The sequence below is a fragment of the Chanos chanos genome, chromosome 7 (assembly GCF_902362185.1).
Source record: "Chanos chanos chromosome 7, fChaCha1.1, whole genome shotgun sequence".
Classification (NCBI taxonomy): Eukaryota; Metazoa; Chordata; class Actinopteri; order Gonorynchiformes; family Chanidae; genus Chanos; species Chanos chanos.
This window is the reverse complement of record NC_044501.1, coordinates 29485958-29507257: the sequence shown is the minus strand read 5'-3', so window position 1 is coordinate 29507257 and position 21300 is coordinate 29485958. Positions and strand designations below refer to the sequence as shown.

Here is a 21300-nt window from a genome sequence, read left to right as displayed (position 1 = left end):
GATTTTTGATAATAATACATAGACATACTGCAGGTAGTAACTTGGTTGTGTGGAAATGTCATTAATGAAGGCTGAAGTTAAATGGAAAACTGGGGGTAAATGTATATAAACAGAAAACATATCTTTGACATGAACTTAAAGTAAAAGTACTTTACACACTTCCAATACCACAACAAAGTGACTGAGGTTGAATTATTGGCTTTTGACTTGCTCTTGGACAAAAGATTTTGGGAATATTCCAGTCTTCCCATTGCAATGTCCTTCCAGCCAATCTTCATTGACTGCATTGAAAAAAAAAATTAAACTTAAAACAGTTTTTAAAAGAAATTGCAGGCAACAGGCTACTTCTTTTCATATTTTTGAGTTGTGTTTTTTCACAAAACAATTTAGCTCTACTTTAGACAAAAAACAAGCCCCGTCGTGTAATTTGGATAGAGCTGTGGAATCATATTTCCTGAACGTACCTTTGGAGAGAACTGTGACGATGTCACCCTGGTGAAAATCAAGGTCTTCAGGGGTAGAGGCCTCATAGTCATAGAGGGCCATTACCTTATTCACACACAGGGCTTCTGTTTCTTTCCCCTGAGAGAGAAAAGGAAATGTGGCAGGAGCGTGAAAAAGTCAACAGAATGAACAGTAGTAGTATGGTTTTGGAGTTTCACAAGGATTTCCTTTTAAAGATTAACCCTTTTCTGAGGACAACCTTTAAGACTTTTTGTTTAAAATTGTGTTAGGGCTGAAGCTTTTGTATGGGGACAAAAAAAAACCAAAAAAAAAAAAATCAAACAAAACACTTCCCCAGCTTTATCAGAGCTGAACATGCAAACTCTGGTGTTATTACCTCAGCGGCTGAACACCACAGCGTTAAACGGCCGTTCTGAACGCTGCTCCACACGTCCGCCATTTCCGACTCTCCAAAAGCCACCTTCTCGTTACTGCCTGGTTTAGCGTGTCTGAGAAAGGCAGGTCCCAAACATTTTCCATTAACGCTAAGATAAACAGTCTGTCAGGGGGAAATTTATGATAGTAGGTTTGCTTCAAAGTCTATTTCAAGGAATAATACATTATAGATACATTATTTAGCATCTCAGTACAAGACCCTTAAATGAATGAGCTAATTCAGGGCTGGTCTGATGGGTACAGATACCTCAGAGAAATGGCTGTTGCTGGTAGTTTGAGTTTATTACTGATTTTCTGAACAATGGTGCCATATGGTACACCAGGTGTAACACAGATCGCTATGGTGTAGTGGAAGTGGACTTTCACGACGCATCCATGGAAATCCCCCTTCTTGTCAGTCTGGAACAAAACAGAAAAACACTGAAACCTCTTTTAAGAGTACATCTGAACACGCAGGTAATGCTCAGGGGATTTGGGGCCGGCCTGAATATGGTCGATTTCATTAAAACGCCAAACGTCACAGAAGTACAGGAACAGGTCTTTGACATCAGCAAAACTGCAATTACCCTCACTTTTCCTAGCGATACACGTCATAAACTGTCTGGGCATATAGTGACCAGTGATGACTAATATGTCATTACCGTGTATCCACAGTATATTAATTCAAGACAATGCACTAATCTTGAATCCATAATTATGTATTTGTTTACTGTGTGTTATAAAGATCATTTTGTCTGAAACATGTTAGCAGCGGGAGAAAGGAAACAGCAGTTATCACTCTTCCTGCAACACGCATCCTCACATTTAATGATGAATAGCTTGAATTTCATACCTGAGTTTCTGGTGCGCTGTTGTCTTGGGCAGGTGACCATCCTGTTGGGAAAGATTCAGTTATAAGTCAGCACATTTAAAAATACCCTCTTAAACAAAATATGAAAAGGACACAAAGAAAAGAATATTGCTTTTTACAGAAAAAAGACATTATAGCTTTGCACTTCTGACTGAGTGAACGCTTCTGTTTCTATCTGTTAGACAAAGGCGGGGGGAGGGGGGGGGGGTATAAATGAATTTGCCTCACGTCTGAATCAAACAACCCAAAAAAAAATTTTCCTGTTCACTGCCTTATGTTAGAGAATGATTTCTTCTCATTTTTCTCTCTCACCCTCTTTCCTCACAGGTAGGTTGGGTGCCTCTCTCCTTGGCGGGTCTGGAATTTTATCACTTCCACTTGGTTGAACCCTCAACTGGAGAAAAAAAAAAACCCAACCCAAATTAAAAGACAATTGATTACCAGGGAAAACAAACATAAACAAAAAAAAACATTTCAAAGAAAACCTGAAGCAACAAATAGCTTGAAACAGGAAGCAAACAGTTTCCTATTTGGACGTGTTAACGGATCTGTGGTAAATAATTACAACAGCCAAGCTTGTCCAGCTACAAAAGTTACAGGCTACACACTTCAGCAGAAAGGACGTGATTACTGTTTAGAGAACATTGTGTACACTCACCTCTTCCTGCTTAGGTGCTACTGTAATATCTAAAGGTTCCAGGTAATTATATGGAACAAGTCCTCTCTAAAAATAACCACAGAATAATCACACAGTGTTATTACCTCTACTCTTCAAAAAAAAAAAAAAAACCCATCTAAATAAAACCCACATTAAACAGTCAAAACTTTGTAAAATCCAATAAAAGACCACGATTTAGTAGCAATCAACTGTACGTATCTTACATTGCCAAAATTTTATTTATAATACACATAAACAGCTGTTTTTCTATCATGCAGAATGGTAATTGGTTCCATCAGCCGACATCCAAGACATGGCAGATTGAGGCAACATACAATCTTTCACAAAAATACACACACCCGACCGTTAAAGATGACAGATGCCCAGTTGTCAGCCCCCCTACGTAGAACAAAAACAATGTTGCCAGGCAACACGGCCAACTCATCGCTGGTTTTAGGCTCAAACTCATAGAGAACAGTGTGAGGTACACCCTCAAGAACCCTGAAAATGCCAAGAACATCACTATAAATATCTGTTCTTCGAAGACGAAAGAAAAAAAACAATCACTATATTTTTAAGGACAACCATGCATGTTTGTCCCTTTAGTTTTACCTCAAAACTTCAGGCGCTTTTGGCGTAGAAGGAACATCTTCAATCTGTTCGGGAAGAGAGAGGAGGACAAAAAAAAAAATCTTACGTCGCCATGGTAACAGCAACACTTGACAATGTGGTGGCAAATTCTGAAAGGGTCTTGAGTGTTGCGTGTCAGTTGTTTTTTTTTGGCTGTGTTTGCTAAATCTCAAACGGATGAAAACTGGAAAACAGGATTCTGACTCACTTGAGGCTGCAGGGGAGCAAAACCAGAGAATTCATCTTCAGGAACAACAGAGGCCACAACCTAGTAACGGAACAACAAACATCCGTTGGATCCATGTTAAGAGACGAACGAAAAACTCCCTTTCATGGAAAAAAAAATCAAAACGAATCCTATTTACAAACACTATGAACAATTATACCAACATTGCATCATCTCAACATGCTTAATAATGTTATATCTTATCTGCTCTCCAAATCAAATAATGACTTCATGACCAAAGCAGTGTGTGTTAGGATAAAAAAAAAAAAAAAAACATGAGTCATTTTGATCCAGTAAAAACATGATGTATTTGTGAGTACACTTTTTGATTCTGAAGCAAAACTACACGACTCAAGTGTGTTTTTGTTTGTTTGTTTTTGAACTGCTATATGATAGGAATACACACACCTTGGCTTTTCCCAGGTAGTCCTTTTTCTCCAGTTCAGCCACGTATTTCTTGTTGGGTTTAAAGAGCAGCCCTGCCCGGAGCTCCACCAAGGCAAACAGCTTCTGTTTCTTCATGGGCAAACAGGAGTCAAGGCATTAGGTTTGCCAGCTGTGACTCCACTGACCAAAGTATCTGAATTTATATCAAACTGCTGTAACTCAACTGCCTGACTGTTGAATGTTGTTTAATAGAAAACTCAGTGTCAGAGTTAGGAGATGTACTATGCTAAGTGAATGTTTGAGAAAAATGTTCCCTTACTGAACACTGCAGAGGTTACATAGTAATAAATTATAAACTATACTACTGAAGAGTCCATTTCAACAGAATAGGCCAATAAGTTTTCCATCTAGAGTAACACCCAGTGGATCAGATAACTGTTTTCTAACCATAATGTCAGAAATAAGCTATTTGGTTTGAGGTGCTCACTCACAAAAAGACTAAACATGAAAATTAAACATGAAAAACTGGAAAGAACAAATAACAAATAAATAACTGACTTCAAATAACTAGTAATATTATAAACCATACTCCCATAAAACTATGCCATAAAATGTGAATTGCCCTGTTGCTTCAAATTTCACAGTACATCAGCTACATACATTGTACTGAGCAGTGTGACTCCATGAGAACTAATGTCTTGAGGAAAACCAAATTCCACAGGTCTTCACAAGTCACCCACAAAGCCCAACCAAAACCAGTGAAGCAATAAAACATTGAAATGTAACAGCTAGCAGACACCAACCAGAAAACATGAAGCAACTGATGAAGCACAGAGAAGTAACCTGGAGTCTATCACGAATGTGAAACATTCACTGACCAGAATGGCCTCTAGGGCGTGGTCAATATGGCTGAATTTGGCTTCGGACTTTAATGTCAGCGCGGTCAGGAGCTTTTCCTGGGCTTCTTCCCACTGTTTCAGCTGAGCGTGCACCAGGCCTATGTTGTGAAGCACCTACAACATGAGACAAAACTTAAGCTCATCTTAACAAGCTTTAGACAAGATGACTCAATACCATCTCATTGAAGATTTACTCATGGGCGTCAATTCTGATCTTCAAAAACTGATGTCTGCTGATTTTTGTCATGATACAGATGGAGTTTTTCCATGATGTCACTGAAAAGTGTGTGTGTGTGTGTGTGTGTGTGTGTTTCTCAATCACAGCTCAGAGACTGGTGACCATGAAGCAGAAGGAATCGTTTTTCATAAGAATAACCACAAGTGGTGTCACGTACGGCCACTCAAACGTTAAGTGAATTTTTTCACATTTGTCATTGTTGTCACATGGCTAATGTGATTAGACTGCCACCTGAGAACATTCTTACCTCACATGCATACAGTTTATACCTAAGACCCAGAGGCTTATAGTCTATCAGATGATTTCCTCGAAGCTCCTTGAAAGCATTCTCGAAATCCATCAAGGATTCTTCAAACCTGTGACATACATTTAAACTTGTTGTAACATGCTGCCTCCATCATTTGAGATCAGATCACCTCATAAACATCACCTCAAGTCAAATCAGTAAAATATCACTGATTCAGTTATCTACAGTTAAAGGAAATTACAATAGATTTGGGTATACACAAGAGGAAATACTGACAAAAATGTAGTACATTAATTTAATCCTCTACAGTATATTCAGTCTTAAGGCACCATTGAAAAAGTATGATATGTATACTATTTAACTATTGAAAGGGAGGTCTGGTGTTACTTTTCTTTTTTGTAGAATACAATTCCCCTTTGAAAGAAGGCAACTGCTAAGTGTTCATCTTTGCCAATGCTGTTGTCAAAAGCCTAGGAGAGAGAGAGGGGTAAAAAATGAAAGACAGGTTTTACTTCCTTTTTTTGATAATGAAATGCATTTTTAGAGGTAAAAATAGAGCTTAAACCAGACATGCATGGACAAATGCCACGTGTATCTCTCACTCACAGGAAAAAATTACTCAAAGATTTAACTTCAAAATTATATGAAAGATTTCATCACCTTTTCAGCAGAGTCCAAATCATTGTTCATCAGATGTAGGGAGCCAATGTTGTAAGCAATTTTGGAGGTCTTCTCTTCAATGCTCAGCAACACTTTAAGGGCAGAGGCTCTGTCACCCTGATCCGCAAAGGCTACAGCCTCATCCCACTGGCGTAAGGTGCTCACAAATGACATATCCCCTCCTGTGCTAACTTAAACTGTAAGCTACTGGAAGAGAACTACAGAGAAAAGTCTCTGTTCCTGATGTGAAGTGGTTTGCACTTGGCTGAAATCACAGGTCCTACCCCCTCAGTTCAATCAGAGAGGAAGTGAGACATCTCAGCAAAGAACAGGAACCATTTTTGTGTGCACTTGTTTCTTGTTCCCTAGACAACTGATTTTGTGAAGGGCTTACAGTAGAAACAAAGGAAAAAAAAAATTATGTTCCCAAAATGTTTCAATGTATGTTTTAAGGTGTAAACACACCTGAATAGTGTTGTTCCTTTTCAGACTTGCTCCAGAATTGTTTTGTTTAAAACTTTATATTTTGTTTTCTTTAAATGTCATCTTAATGTGAATTTACACAAAGAAACCTATCTTTCTGAAAACACATACTACTTAATTGTACTTAATAGGATGCAAGAGGGATAGCAATATGGCGGAGGTTGCCTCAGCAACCGATAGCGCTGGGAAGAGGAAACGACCATTACAACTTGCTGACTTCTATGGTGTGGATACATGGCATTTCCTGTCAGTGTAAATAGACAGTTGGCTGACATGGCTGCACTACAATTCGTGATTGTCTTTAAGTAAACAAAGGAGCATCTAAGACAGGAGTCTCTATGAACGAACTATTACTCCCTGCAGATGAACGTGGCGATGGGATGAAGTTATTGTGTTAGCGAGCTATCATGGACCTAGGATCAATGCTGTATAACAGTTTGAAAGATGTAACATGGAGCACGACGACTCTGCCCCTGGATCGACTTGTCAGTGCCTACAGACTACCGCAGATTGTAAAATTGGACGTCGGTAAGCCCCTTGTTTGATTAACTTTTTGCCTGGTTCTAACTTTTGAGATCAACATGTGCTTGTTTGTCTGCTCGTTGGCGAATTTTCTTACCAAAGAACTTGCTTGTAACTCCGCAACAAGCGGAGCGTGGGTGGCTTGCCACTAGGTTGGAATTCCAATAATTAGCAAGCTGGCTAACGAGTAAGCTAACCGAGATGTATAATATAGTGATAGCTAACTAAAGTCGCATAATAATGGTTTGCTCATTGCTGGCGAGTTAACTCGTTGCTTACAAGCAAAGCCACCATCGGATCGCGCTAAAGCTTGTGTGAGCTAGCACTTTGAGGCGGAATTGTAACTTAGTCGAAAGTAGCCTGTGAACATATCACCGCTATGTCTTGTTAGCTTCACGGCTAGCGAACAGACAAATTATTATAATTAGCACGACTGCTATCTAGCTAGCTTTAAAGCGTTTTGCCTGCTTTAATCGGGGTCTCGTGTACATTTACCCTGCTGCTGAACTCGCCAAAAGAACTGCTATCTAGTTAGCCATCTCTCACCATAGAACAGCAAAGAACAGTCACAAAGTTACGTCAACCAGTTATCATATTAATCACAGTGACTTCTGGTCTTAGTGGTTGTTGATTCAACATTGACTGGAATATCATAGTAGGTTTACGAAATCAGTGAATAATGGCCATACTTTTGTTTTGTCAGTATGAATATATCCATTAAGCTGTCTCATAATGCGCTTTCAAGAGAACTGGGGAGCTGACTATTAAGATGGAGATTCGTTTACTGGATGTCCGAGTCGATATCTGACTCCGCGAACTTGTGTTCGATTAACGAGCACTGTGCGCCAGTGTTTCTGCCCAGATTGATAGAGCCCATGGCATCTGTCCAGTGGTTACAACAGCGGTCAGCGATGTCACTGACTATCTCTGTTCGCACTGTCACAACAATCCGTTTAGGATTCCGATAGGATTTGATATCGTTGCAGACCGTTGGGTAAAAAAAAAACCCACTTGTTTTTTTATCGAATGGTGGTATGAAATGCTGGAGGCGTCTGCGCTTATGTGCCTGGATCAAATCCTATATCTGTAATCTGTTCTTTAGGGCCGTTGCGAAAGTGAATCATTTAATGCAAATAACAGCCGTAACGCCAGACTTCAGCCCACTGATAACAAACGTGCATAAAACCAGGACCGCACTGTATTTCTGCAGTTAAATCATAAACCTTTCAGCTGACACGTTTATTACTTTATGTCAGTAGAATCCGTGCGTACCTCTCTGCACAGCAACATATTACGGTAACGTATTATCATAATAATTCAGGTGTGTAACAGGAACACTTTCTGTTTTCTAGGGGAGTCTGTGGAGGGATTGAGGGAAAACGACTACCTTTTGATTCATTCGTGCCGTCAGTGGACCACCATCACTGCACATAGCCTCGAGGAAGGCCATTATGTCATCGGGCCAAAAATCGAGATCCCTGTCCATTACGAGGGTATGGTCCCATGCTGCGGTTTAGTTTGTGTACAAACGGCTCTTTCAGTCCATTGCTTATTTACGCACATTCATGTCAGACTTAATGGCCACCGGAAACTTTGTTTTTTCTGAACTATTCATCTAAAATGGATAATGACGGGAAATAAACGAACAATAGAATGCAAGCAAAACGGACAGTAAATAGTCGGAGGAGAGCTCTGTTGTAGCCATTTGAAATACAGGGTTTTCCATCGTCTTAAAGTTGGCATGTAATTATCTAATTGACCTCAGTACATTGACGTCACAGAGGCTATTGAAGAGAATGTTTACCCACACAAATACTTAGCTAAATTGGATCATTCTCTCCAACTCCTTTCCATTTTATGAAGATCTCATGTTATTAGTGCTGACATATTGATATTGTCCCTAGTCTTTTTTAGTATTGTTGTCAATGACCAATTTAAATTGGAAGCTTGATGTCTCGAGGCTCACTAATAGCTTGGTTCATATATTTTTCAGACATCGTAAAATCGGACTATGAATGATTTTAGGGCAGTACACGGATAATTGGGTAAAATAATTTAGTTCTGGTCAATAGCTACCGATACAAATTACTTTGCATCATTGCACAATCCTTTTAAGTGGATGGTGTCACAACAGTCCCAAGTATAAACCAATACGGGTGGAGGACTGTATTTAGATTTGGGGGGGGGCGGGGGGATCATGATTTATATTGTCCTCTTTTTCTTTCTCTCTCAGGCCAGTTTAAGCTCCTGGAACAGGACAGGGACATTAAGGAGCCTGTACAATACTTCAATAGCGTGGAGGAGGTGGCCAAAGCATTTCCTGAGCGCGTCTATGTCATGGAGGACATAACCTTCAACGTTAAGGTCTATTTTTGATGCTTAACACATGCCGCACTAACCTTCTCGTGCTCACATATGAGTCTGTAGATTGTAACCTAATTTACCTACATATGGTGAAAGCGCATTGTTTAAGCCAAGCCAGCGATGGCCACCCACTCTTTCAAAGAAACCATGGGGGTTGATTACCGCACACACAAACCTTTCATTGTTTTTCGGAGATGGGAGTTGAATTCGCAGAACTACACTGCCTCCTCTGTAGTGCATGGAGGTTTCATTGTGTGCAGTAAATATTGTCTTGGTCTAGGACTTTTTTTTTTTTTCTCTCCCCCTCTTCAGCAGTGTGCTTTGTTTCCTTCGGGTAGGGTCTGAACAACTCCCTGAATGAATAGCAGTTGTGGCTTTGGGTTTTTGTACTAATTTGTTGAAGCTAATGAATGTTAAGTGCAGCTTTAGGAGAAGTTCTAGATGCAGGTGTTTTGGAGCTGAAGTACCGAGTACTCAAGGGAGGTCCAGACTGTTTTCATCCAATTTGCTACAGAAAAAAAATGGGAAATCTAGATTATCTATGTTTTTGTAGTAACATTTTAATTTGTGTTTCTGTAGATGGCCTCAGGAGAGTGTAACGAGGACACAGAGGTATACAACATCACGCTGAGCACGGGCGACGAACTGACCCTCATGGGTCAGGCCGAAATCCTGTACGCCAAGACCTCGCGGGAGAAGTCGCGCTTCAACACCATCTTCAAGCGCATCGGAAAGCTGAACTCCATCGGCAAGCTGGGCCGGGGAAAAATGCCTTGTCTGATCTGCATGAACCATCGCACCAACGAGAGCATCAGCTTACCCTTCCAGTGCCGCGGACGATTCAGCACGTGCTCGCCACTGGAGCTGCAGATGCAGGAGGGCGAGCACACCATCCGGACCATCGTGGAAAAAACGAGGCTTCCCGTCAACGTCACCGTGCCAAGCAGCCCGCCCCGAAACCAGCACGACCTGCACCTGATCCGCGAGGGCCACCGCTACAAACTGGTCAACATCCAGACCAAGACGGTGGTGGTTTGCTGCGTGCTACGCGCCAACAAAGTGCTGCCCATCCATTTCCCGCTGCACGTGCCCACCTTGCCAAGGCTGGTGGTTCCGGAGGGGCTGCTGCAAGGGGAGGCGTGGCTGGAGACGGTGGTCCACCGCTGGTTCACCTATTGCCAGGAGCAGTTCGACATCGATGATTACTCACGAGCGGTGCGCGACGTACGGGTGGACTGGGCAGAGGACGGCAAGAGCCCCAAGAAGGGTGGGAACAACGTTTTGGGGGGAACTGGTGTCAGCGGAGGGGGCGGGACCAACGGCTGTCCCGCCCACATACATCTACCCAACTCCCTGAGCTCAGCCCGCGACGAGCTCACGCAGTCCTTTCACCGGCTCTCCGTCTGCGTCTATGGCAACAACCTGCACGGAAACAGCGAGGTGAACCTGCAGGGTTGTGTGAGCCTCTGCGGGGAATGTGTAGCGTCGGAACCGTCGGACACAGAATACTTGTTTCCGGAGTTGCTGGAAAGCCCGGTGGGCCAGAGTGGACAGCTGAAGCAGGATATGCCCTACGAGGAGCTGTGGTTGGACCACGTCCGGAGCCGGAAACCCGTGGTGATGGCTAGCGTGGTGGACCATGGTGAGGGGACCCGGGGAAACATTACTGGTCCCAGCTGCTCAACGGTACTGCCATACTCCAACACCTGTCCAGCTAGCTCTGTCCTCAGTGCAGACATCGATCTACCTCCACCCCCTGTGCCTCCAAAGTCTGAAGCTGTGAGTATTGCTTGGAAGAAGTTGTGATGACTGAAGCCTAGACTGTTCCTCGACCATTAGACAATAATGGCAAGACTGCAAAAATCAAACTCTTTTCACAAATGTAGATTGCACTCCGTAGGGAGAAAGAGAAAAAAAAAAAGAGCACCTGGAAAAAGAATCAGGACCTTTGCAGCTGCTCAAAGTCCAACTGTTTGGGGACTTTACAGGAATAAGAGTAACTGTTGTTAAAAATATTTGCAAAAAGGCCAAGCCTTGATGTGAATGCCAAGTCAGTGTGTAGGTACACAAATGTTTTAAGTGTTAGTGATTCATGGAGTCAAGCATGCGCGCGCACACACACACACACACACACACACACACACACACAAAAAGACATCTGCACGGTCACCTTTGGCTGGGAACCATACTGTCTGATGGAAATCATTAGCAGAGTTTAAACAGCACATCAGTATTGTACTGGCTGTACAGTCATTGTCTGTTGTCAGTCACTCAGACACATGGAAGAGCATGTAGGGTGTATTTACCTGGTTCAGTTGTCAATTCCCTAAATGTATCTTTACATGGTTCTTCGTTAAGTTCTGTAGTTACATATATATAAATTTGCCCTGATTGATTTTATCCGTGCCCTTTGACCCTTCCAGGTGAAGGAGGAGTGCCGGCTGTTAAATGCTCCCCCAATTCCCCCGCGGAGCTCCAAGCAGACGGGCACGGCGAGCATCCCGGTGCCCTATCCCCCAACCAAACCTCGCCAGACGGACACTCGCTCCCCAAGCCCGACGCTTTCCTACTACTCTTCCGGGCTGCACAACATGTGAGTACTGAGTTCACAAAGACGCCTGGTAGCGTGCTGTAGCACATATAACTGCCATGGGTTGCATCTTTTTTTATTTTAGGCACTGATCTCTGTAAAGCTGCTTTGAGACCATTTTAATTGTAAAAAGCGCAGTACAAATCAAGTTGAATTGCTTTGAATTTAATTGAAGGCGCTGTTTGCCGTGCTGTTTTTCTCTGTTTCACCATCTCAGCGGAAGCGGAGAGAACGATACCCCAGAGCCGGATGAGCAGAGCCGAGTCTGTTACCCCTGCAACTGGATCCGACCCAATGGTGCGGAGGGTTCGAAACCCATCTCGTGTCTCAGCCCATCCCTGGACACCACCCTCTCTCGCCTGTCCTGGCCCAACGACTTCTGCGGGGCCGACATGCACGGGGCAGACGACTTCACGGCCGTCCAGTGCCGCAGCTATTCCAGCTACCCGCGGAAAAGGACCCCTGGTACTCCCAAAACCTGCTCCTCAGGCCTCTTTGACTTTGAAAGGCGGGAAAGTTTTGAGGGGACCGCTGCTGCCTCTAAAAGCCAGCACCAGTACTCCCATCCAGCCCAGTTTTGCACCAAATCCACCAGCTACACCCTGGAGACATCCAGAGACAAACCCGTAGAAGAATGTAACACTAAACAAAGCCTGTCCTGCCCGATCTTGCCCCCGAGAACGCCGAAATCCAGCGACGCAAAGAAAGAGGCAGACTCTGGTGGGCTAGTTACACCCCCGGTTGTAAACGTTGATGTTTTGGAACTGGAGTCGGCGGGTTGTGCACTCGACAAACCGCACCAGGGCACGGCGGACGTGTTCTCGATCTCGTATCCTGTCGCCGCGGCGTCGGCGTGGCAACCGCCCAGCAACCTGTCGGGGCTCTCCATTGAGGAGGTGTCCAAGTCGCTACGGTTCATAGGTCTGTCTGAGGATGTGGTCGCTCTGTTCGTGCGAGAGAAGATCGACGGCAATTTACTCACGCAGCTCACGGAAGAGATCTTGTCAGAGGACTTTAAGCTAAGCAAACTTCAAGTTAAGAAACTCATGCAGTTTATCAGTGGCTGGAGGCCCAAAATGTAAGCTCGAACAAAACGAAACCGGTCTAAGGCAAGACACTTGCAGTGTGCTGACTTCAGCAGGAACACAGCTCGGGCCTTCAGTTTTGCATTAGACAGTTTTGTATCACAATGCTATGCACAGTCAAGGGCCTTGTAGAGATTTTAATGGCCATTTTATATATATATATATATATATATATATATATATATATATAAAATGGGGTGCTTTGTATATTAACTATTATGTCTGTATCGTTGTCTATGTATGTAATCCCTCCTTGACCTCTTTAAGGACCTGCACAATGGAGACACTACATGCTCAAACCAAAAGCCTTTGAGAAATTTGAATATATTTTGTTTGGTCCAATCATGGTGCCATTTTCCTTGGTTGGTAATGATCAATAAAAATGGACAAAGAGTTCCTTTTTTTAAGAAGAAGAATTCTGAATTAATCACAAAAATTATACTTTATATTTTTTTGATGTATATTACTTAGGTACATATGTAAGACGGTACAAGAACAAAAAAAAAGAAGAAGAAGAAAAAAAATATCACAGCACTATGACTACAGAGTGAAGTTTTTCATTAAAATCCAAGGGGAAATGTTATGGTGAATTTGCACTACCTTAATTTTGCAAGTTGTATTACTTTACTTCAGACTTGAAGTTTTGCCACTTTATTTCACAACCTGTTTCACTTTTTTTTTTTTCTTTCTTTTTTTTTTTATAAAGACAACAGTGCTTTCTCAACAGGGAGGGGAATTCGAGTTCAATTCTATAACCGTTCAAATGATGTTTTATAGATGGCATATGATGGAACGTCAGCATATAACTGTTCCATTCAGTTACATCCTAGTGTCACTGTATGTAAGTCATCTCCATCACATGTCACCTCAAGACCGCTGGGTTTTTTTTGTTGTTGTTTTTTGTTTCTCTGGAAGGGCATTTCCTTCTGAAGGTTCAATAATGGGAAATTCTCAGTCATTTTCCTGATGGGTGATAAAATTAAAATTAAAAAAAAAAAAAAATGCAAGGCAAGCAATGCACTTCAGATATGTTTGCAGTGGTATTACTGTTCACTTATATATTATTGGCAAAAAAAACAAAACAAACAAACAAACAAAAAAAAAACAAATAAAAGAATGTTCCCAAACACAGTTTTTTGATGCCATCTACATGATGTTTATTTGGAAGATGTCTGGAGCAGATCAGGTGAAAACGCTCCGCAAAGGTAGACATGCAAGAAACAGATCCTTTCGAGACTAATTCCCTTCATGTTGTTTTAGCTTCAAACCGTTAAACACTGAACAGTGGTAAATTAGGTTTGTTATATAACGCCTAGACGTTGTCCTGTTAGCACTCTGTGATCCTACTTTTAATTAAATTCTAATTCACCCCTCGATTGAATTAATCACCTCACTAAAAAGCAATATCCTGTACTTACTGTCAGCCGATCTTAGCCGTCTGTTTCAAACACAACAGTGCAAAACCTGTGTATATCCATTACTTCCTGAGAATTACAAGTGTTGTATTAGAGTCAGAATATTTTTTTATCAGTGTTGGCAGATGTCTCAGTGAACGTCCTCTTAAGGCTCCTCAGATCCAGGGCTCCCAGCCCACCCACACCCTGCCCAGTAGGTTGGGGTCGGTTGCCTGGTCGATCAGGCAGTCCACCTGCTCGTCGACGCTCAGACCGTCATCCCCGAACCTGGCTCGGACGTTCTGCTCCTCGCTCCCCCGAGCAACCGCCAGCATGCCTTTAAACGCGGCATCCTTCTCGAAGCCCAGTGCCAGCTCATCGCTGGAACACACAGGGAAGACCAGTTAGACACACCAGTTTAACCACGCTTAATGTCACTTGGAGAACTTCTCGCACGCCAGAATTTTGTTCTGAATACTTCAATATTCACTTTTTGCGCGCTTTTCTGTGGAAACAGTATCACGAATTTCTTACTATAAGAAGAAATACTGTATATATATTAATGTGGTATTACAATACTTATAACAATTCAGCTCATGGTAGTGTATCAACATCTACACTGTCAGATGTTGAGTAATGCATGAAAACAAATAAGGTCCAACTTGTCAGACTGCTGTACAAACAGGTCAATAATGTGGAATCTGACACTGTTGTTTACTCTAAGCACATCTGAATCACTCAGGCAGAGAGTGGCCAGCTATACGTTCTCCCCTCTCAGATTTCACACTGAGCCATGTAGATGAACATACCTGGTTACAGCAGATGGGTTTGCTCCTTTCAGCTTCCGGCGGGCGAAGTTGACCTTCTGTAACGGGTACCAGTTGATCTCTTTGGTATCTACACTGCTTGTCCAGGTGCCACCTTTCTTTAGCTGCTTCACAGCGAAATTCTGGGAAAAAAAAAAAAAAAAAAAGAAAAAATTCTCTCTTTGTAAAATAATTTTCTACCAAGCTTTTTATCCACTCAGCTTCTTCTACTCAAAGAAATTCGAGTTCAAACTTCATCAAGTATTCCTTCATCGGTAACTGCTTCATGAACAGTTTTTTTTTTTAAAGACTTTACAGCGCATTTGACAAAAGCATATTTCACCATCAAACATCAAACTTATTCTCGACAAACTGGAGCAGAAAATAAAATTCAAGCTTCAAAAAGAAGACCTAGAACTACTCTATGCCTCTTAATTTCGGGGACAAATTACTGAAAAAAGTGGGGGAGACCCCATCTAACATTGAAACAATAAATCTTATTGTTTCATATGTACACATCACATGAAATGAACTGTCAGTTTGAGAAGGCCATGCACCTTCCAGTCCAGCGAAGGTTCCTTAACGAAGATGTCCATGGTGTTGAGCAACAGGTCGGGGTCATCTGTGAAGGCACGGAGTGCGTGGACCATCACGCTCCGGATCAGACCGGACTCCGCCATGGGTCGCATCAGGTTCAGGAACTGCCTCGTCAGTCGGAACGGCATGAGCTCCGGCACCGGGAGGAACTACGGATGTTAATAAAGAAAAAAAAGAACATGCTCAATTTGATTATTATTCCCCTCAGGTTGCAACTTGTCATTACGCAGTTCAAGAAAACCAGAGTAAAAATGGTACCAGTGAGCTAAGAAAGTAAGGATTGACTTTAAGTTACTAGGTGATTTTTTTTGGCGTTGCTATGACATTTAAGTGAAATGAATGTGCAGTTATGTGAGAGGAGGCCCTATTTTGGCTTGATGAGACGATGAGACAGCTGAGTTTTGGTGTCTACCTGGGTGGCGGACCCGAAGGCGTGTCCAAAGTCGATGCCAATCATGCCGCCAGTCTCCGTGTTGATCATGAAGTTGGAGAGGTGACGGTCCCCAATGCCCAGCACCCAGTGACTGACGCAGAGCAGGGCATGAGAGCTGGCAAAATGAGACCGCAGAGAGAGGAAGGCCTCGGGCGTGGTGCTCATCTTCACAAAGGCTCGTCTGGATATTTAGGAACAAAAATCATCATCGTCTTCATCATCAGAATCAGACTCATCATCAAAGCCGGTCAAAACCACACATTTAAAAATCCCTGACATATCCCAATACAGATCAGTATTTGATCTGATCCTCTCAACACAATGACTCATACAGTACCATGTATATCAAGCCATCACAACAACAACAACAACAACAACAACAACAGTAATAATAATAATAATAATAATAATAATAATAATAATAATAATAATGGTGGTTATATGAGAATATTTCAGAATGTTGCTGTGTATTAAATGTTGCTAGCACAAAACTACCTTAACAAATCCTCTGGCACAAGTTGTTCAAGCCTCTTGAAGTTGTTGACAGTCTCTTGGCGGGTTGCTTTCCTGTGAAGAATGATATCGACTGCTGTAATAATACCCCATGTTTGGCCTTTACGTTGATCCGCACTATACATCATAGACGCGCCAATGGATACATAACATATTGCATTAGCCAATTCATGTGCAGTGTTTTTCCTCCATGGAAAATACCGAGGACCTACTTGTAGACTTCTACATATCGGATTATTCCTTCCTTTTTCCCGGTGACTTTGCTCAGCCAAATGTCATAGTGTTCGTTTGGTCTGATAAAAACACAGACAAAGAATATTAAAATCACAAGATTCACACTTTGTCATTGAAATAAACCTTACAAAAAAAAGAGGTGAACAGTCGTGTTAACGCAGGAGGTTTGTTGAGAAGGTGTATTATAACATTTATGGTGGTTAGAAGACTGGGAGGGTGATTCCTGCCACATACAGCACTAGGTAAGTATAGTGGGAAATGCTGAGTTGTTTTTTTGTTTTTTTTTTTAAATGTAATTTCAGAGAGGAATACTACTTTGTGCTGTTCCTCTGTTCCTCCTCTGTCCTCCTGTCGGAGAGGAAGTCTTTCAGTGTGCAGGTGTTCTCCATCCACTCGATTAATCCAATCCTGCAGACAGCGACAAATCAGCCCTTATTTATCTAACTATTTCACCCCACTCTCACACATTTGACTGAATTAACAGCCATCCACAAACAAGTACAGCTAACGTAAGTACACATCAGTACCTTTCTGATACTTATGAATGTGCAGCCACAGCTGAGATCAGATGACAGTGAATGAAAACAAAGTAACTTAAAAGGCACATACACACACAAAACAACCTGAGAGTAAATATCCTGGAAAATATAAAACCTGAACGAAACCTAAGGTCTACTTGGCATTACTGTTGTGACCAAAAACACTGCATTCTGGGAATTGTAGTCACATACCTGCTGGTGATGGGGACCACTTGGTAGGTGCGGAGAGCCAGGTTTCTTTGAGAACAGGCCGTGTCTTGGCTGAGGATGATGTTCATGACGCCGAAGAGCTGCTCGATTCGTTGGTCCTGTCGCAGGTCCTCTCCCCCCTTCACCAAAAACGGATAATCCTGCTCGTCGTCCCCCCGCACGATAAGACGCTTGGGCCGACGGATAGACGACATCACCTTCACCTGAAGCCCAAAAAAAACAACAAAAAAAAACCCCACACGTCCACCAAAACAAGCTTATAAGCATGCCGAAAGGACTTCATTTCTCTAGGATCAGTGGAGCAAAGAGGTACAAGTCATAACACGAAATTCCAAACATTTCACCTACCCTCTCATCAAAGCCTGATATTTTGGCATGGTACTCTGGTAAGGGCTTAGATTCGCCATCATATTGCCCTGAGAGAGAAAAATAAAACTCACCAAATCATGTTTTTAGGTGAAGCAACTCACATATGGCTAAAAACAACAACATGAGCCCTTGTGACTAATATGTTGTATCCCAACCAACTTATCTTTGCTCCAGTTAAATTGGTATTTTGGACCACTGTATTCCAAACCATACACAGATTCAAATACTATTTGGTGTAGAACCCTGAAAATGTGACTATGTTAAATGATGAGACAATATTTGAAAAACGCCTTTTTTTATTCACCAAAAAGGGACAAGTACCTCACCATCTTGTAGCAAAAGTTGAGCAGTTAAAAGACTCACCCGGTACCTCCAGTTCATTCTTCAGGGTTTCTGCTCTGAAGTTACTGAGCCAGGGGGAGTACTCCTTCAGGTTCCCCGGCTCCTTCTGGAAGCCCCTCATGGACATCGCGAGGTTCTCCACCTGCCGCAGGAACTCCTTATCCTTACGCTTATCATACAGCCTGGAACCACCGGACCCCAACAGTTTCTCCACCTCTTTGGAGAATTTCTGACACGCACACATACATACATACATACATACATACAGGTATCAGATGGGTTTTATGCAATGAAAAACAAACTGCACAAAAATACATTATAAACTGTTAGTTAGTTGTTTGTTTGTTTGTTTGTTGTTGTCTTGCATGGATTAGCCTAATGGAGACCTATGTCAAAGGACACAACTCTTCAGAGCTCAGTTTAAATTAAACCACGCCAACAAACAGTATTAAACTAAGACACTTGTGTTCAGAGGACATTAATCTATTTCAGTAGACAGCAGGAGAAGAATAAAGACAAGAACCTGCATGAATTTTTTGCGAAACGTGCCGTATTGCGGAGCTTTGGAATTGCAAAGAGAGGAGTGCATTTCTCCATACAACTCCCTCAACTTCTTCTTGTCTGGATTCGGAGTTTCCAGGTGCTTCTTCACTTCATCCCACCAGTCCTGCAACAAACACAACCTTCAGGAACTTCCCTACGCGGATTTGGAAAACAGCCTGTGTCGATTTATTGCACGACTTGCTTTCTGAATGAGTTCTGCGACAATGCAAGTTGTAAAATGCTGACTCCTTTTATGAGCTAAAACTGAATGACGTGTCTGAGACCTTGAAGAGCATCTCGGGGTTGGTAAGCTGCTGCAGGGCATCCACAAAGTCTTGGATGACTCCTCCCTTATCCAGCATCGGTCTAAGCCTAGAAACACACACACATGAACAAACACCCACACAATTCTCAACAATCTCAGAAAACAGTCAAGTCTAGAATGACTCCTCCCTTATCCAGCATCGGTCTAAGCCTAGAAACACACACACATGAACAAACACCCACACAATTCTCAACAATCTCAGAAAACAGTCAAGTCTTGAATGACTCCTCCCTTATCCAGCATCGGCCTAAGCCTAGAAACACACAAACAAACACCCACACAGTTTTAATAACTCAAAACAGTCAAGTCTGGAATTACACTTCACTGAGGCAAAGTGTGTAAAAAGCATTCACAACATTACTAACATAAACATGAACGTGTTTGTAAGCGTAAATATAAACATAAATGTAAACATAAACATAGCACAACCATAACCCTACAATACCACACTATATCATAACACAATATAACATACTGTAACATAACAGGGCATAACATACCATAGAATAGCATAGCATAACAAATAACATAACATAACACAACATAGCATAGCATAACACACAACACAACACAACACAACACAACGTACAGCATTGCGCAATACAACACAACAACACAACGTGATGTAATGTAACGTTCCTCCTTTACGAACCTTTCCACAAACTCGCGATTCTTGTGCCCAGTGGCGGACTCTTGGAAGGTGTACCCCTCGCTGCTGATCATGTAGGGGTAGACAAGGGCCTGAGGGTAGCACTGCGCTATCTCCTCTATCACCTGCTGGACAGCCACTGCTTCAGGCTTGTCCAGCAGAGCCATCATTTGGCTGATCCAGCCAATGAACTGCCAGCAGGGCACGGTTACGACCTATCAAACAGGACACTCAAAACTGTAAGAACCTGCCCCCTAATCTTTTCTCTTTTTTTTAATAAATCTGAATGAGACCTGAAAATGTTACTGCACATTAAAAGGGGGAGGAACATGGAACACTGAAAGAGTAAGGGTACTCGACAGATTTGAATTCTGCCACTGCTAAAACATTTTTAACATCATGTATTTTGTGCACCTATTAAACTTAAGGAGTTTTACAAAGCTCGTTAAAAAGGTCACAGGGTGTCTGGAAATGGGCTTTCGTGCTCACCTCTTTGGCCATGAGGTCCAGGGTTTCTGCAGGGTATATCTCTACCAGCTGAAGCAGGCGGGGGAACCGGAGTCTGGCCTCCTCGGAGTGGAGCTTCAGTGCTTTTAGCATCACCTCCACCACACACCCAGGCAACGACTGGAGCTCCAGAGAGCTGCTCTCTACAGCAACAAAAGGCCAAACGCAAGAAATATGAGAGACAATCACGCCATGTCCTTTATCAAGAACTTCTCATGAGAAAGATCTGCATTAGCATTACTATTCCACAGTAACCACTGCATGGGACAGAAATATACTGAAAGGAAGTTAGTTGACCAGAAACACAGATCTTCCCATCCTTGTATCCTGCATAGATTTAGATGTACTCATGTGTTGCCTGCTCTGAGATTAAGATGGACTGAACCCAATAACTATCACTCAGAGCCCTAAACAGGAGTGAGGAGTTGTCTGGAGTAAGGTGAGTTCTTGTCTCACCTCCTCCTTCTCCTCTCTGCTCCGACTCTCTCAGTCGGCTGTCGCAGAAGTTGGCGAGGGTCATGTAGGCGTCGATGATGCCGGCGGTGTCTGTGTGCTGCCCGCTGAAGGACTGGACCTCTTCGTCGGCCCTTCGAGCCGCACTGTGCAACAGCTCCAGAGCGCGCTGATGCAGCCCTTCCCTGATCTGTGACAAACGCACATCCGCGCTATAAATGAGCCTACAGTGCTGATCTGGGATCAGTTTTGGGGCTTTCATTTTAGCACTGAATAATTCCAAGATCTGATCTAATGATGGCTGTATTCTAATCCTATCATTGATGCTATGGTTACAACAAGTTAGATTAAGCCTACCTGGCTGTTAGAGGATGCTCCGGAAAGTTCTAAGATCCTTCCTGCTTTCTCAGGGCCTATAGCTTCCAGAACAGAGGGACTGCTACCGACAGCATTGCCCATAAGGTGGAAGGTGGTACCGAGAAGGATCCGTTGGTCCCTGAACACTTTGGTACTTCCTCCCTCACTCTGTCGCTCTGTTTCCTCTGAGGGAGCAAATCACATGACTCAGAGAGGGGGGTGTGACCTGTCAGGCTAATGGGTGTGGTCCATCTAGCTACCTTTATATTCCACAATCACATGTTACACTT

General features: G+C 42.7%; 3 protein-coding genes across 3 annotated transcripts in view; 1 reads left to right on the top strand and 2 right to left on the bottom strand.

The window, feature by feature from the left end:
* Positions 1–171: 171 nt before the first annotated feature.
* ncf2 (neutrophil cytosolic factor 2) lies at positions 172–5869 on the bottom strand. The gene is made up of 15 exons (XM_030780517.1): positions 5696–5869; positions 5423–5505; positions 5036–5144; positions 4530–4664; positions 3673–3780; positions 3247–3306; positions 3021–3064; positions 2768–2909; positions 2409–2474; positions 2063–2144; positions 1733–1773; positions 1148–1299; positions 842–953; positions 465–582; positions 172–281 (listed from the first exon to the last, which is right to left on the bottom strand). The coding sequence occupies exons 1-15, from the start codon at positions 5867–5869 to the stop codon at positions 193–195; spliced, it is 1515 nt and encodes a 504-aa protein (XP_030636377.1). The 3' UTR covers positions 172–192.
* Positions 5870–6465: 596 nt separating this feature from the next.
* garem (GRB2 associated, regulator of MAPK1) lies at positions 6466–12889 on the top strand. The gene is made up of 6 exons (XM_030780787.1): positions 6466–6706; positions 8053–8193; positions 8934–9064; positions 9644–10843; positions 11488–11657; positions 11872–12889. Exons 1-6 carry the CDS (start codon positions 6586–6588, stop codon positions 12734–12736), a joined length of 2628 nt encoding a protein of 875 aa, XP_030636647.1. The 5' UTR covers positions 6466–6585; the 3' UTR covers positions 12737–12889.
* A 1167-nt stretch (positions 12890–14056) lies between these two features.
* The window catches only part of prkdc (protein kinase, DNA-activated, catalytic subunit), a 40013-nt gene continuing 32769 nt past the window's right edge, over positions 14057–21300 (bottom strand). Inside the window, exons 71-86 of the mRNA XM_030779643.1 lie at positions 21011–21195; positions 20657–20843; positions 20183–20343; positions 19697–19908; positions 19004–19091; positions 18700–18843; positions 18198–18405; positions 17814–17881; positions 17448–17668; positions 17032–17124; positions 16695–16775; positions 16465–16536; positions 15949–16150; positions 15497–15685; positions 14943–15082; positions 14057–14514 (exon numbers count right to left, since the gene is read on the bottom strand). Of these exons, the coding sequence (XP_030635503.1) occupies positions 14310–14514; positions 14943–15082; positions 15497–15685; positions 15949–16150; positions 16465–16536; positions 16695–16775; positions 17032–17124; positions 17448–17668; positions 17814–17881; positions 18198–18405; positions 18700–18843; positions 19004–19091; positions 19697–19908; positions 20183–20343; positions 20657–20843; positions 21011–21195 (2456 nt within the window). The 3' untranslated portion in view covers positions 14057–14309. The remainder of the gene's footprint in view (positions 14515–14942; positions 15083–15496; positions 15686–15948; positions 16151–16464; positions 16537–16694; positions 16776–17031; positions 17125–17447; positions 17669–17813; positions 17882–18197; positions 18406–18699; positions 18844–19003; positions 19092–19696; positions 19909–20182; positions 20344–20656; positions 20844–21010; positions 21196–21300) is intronic.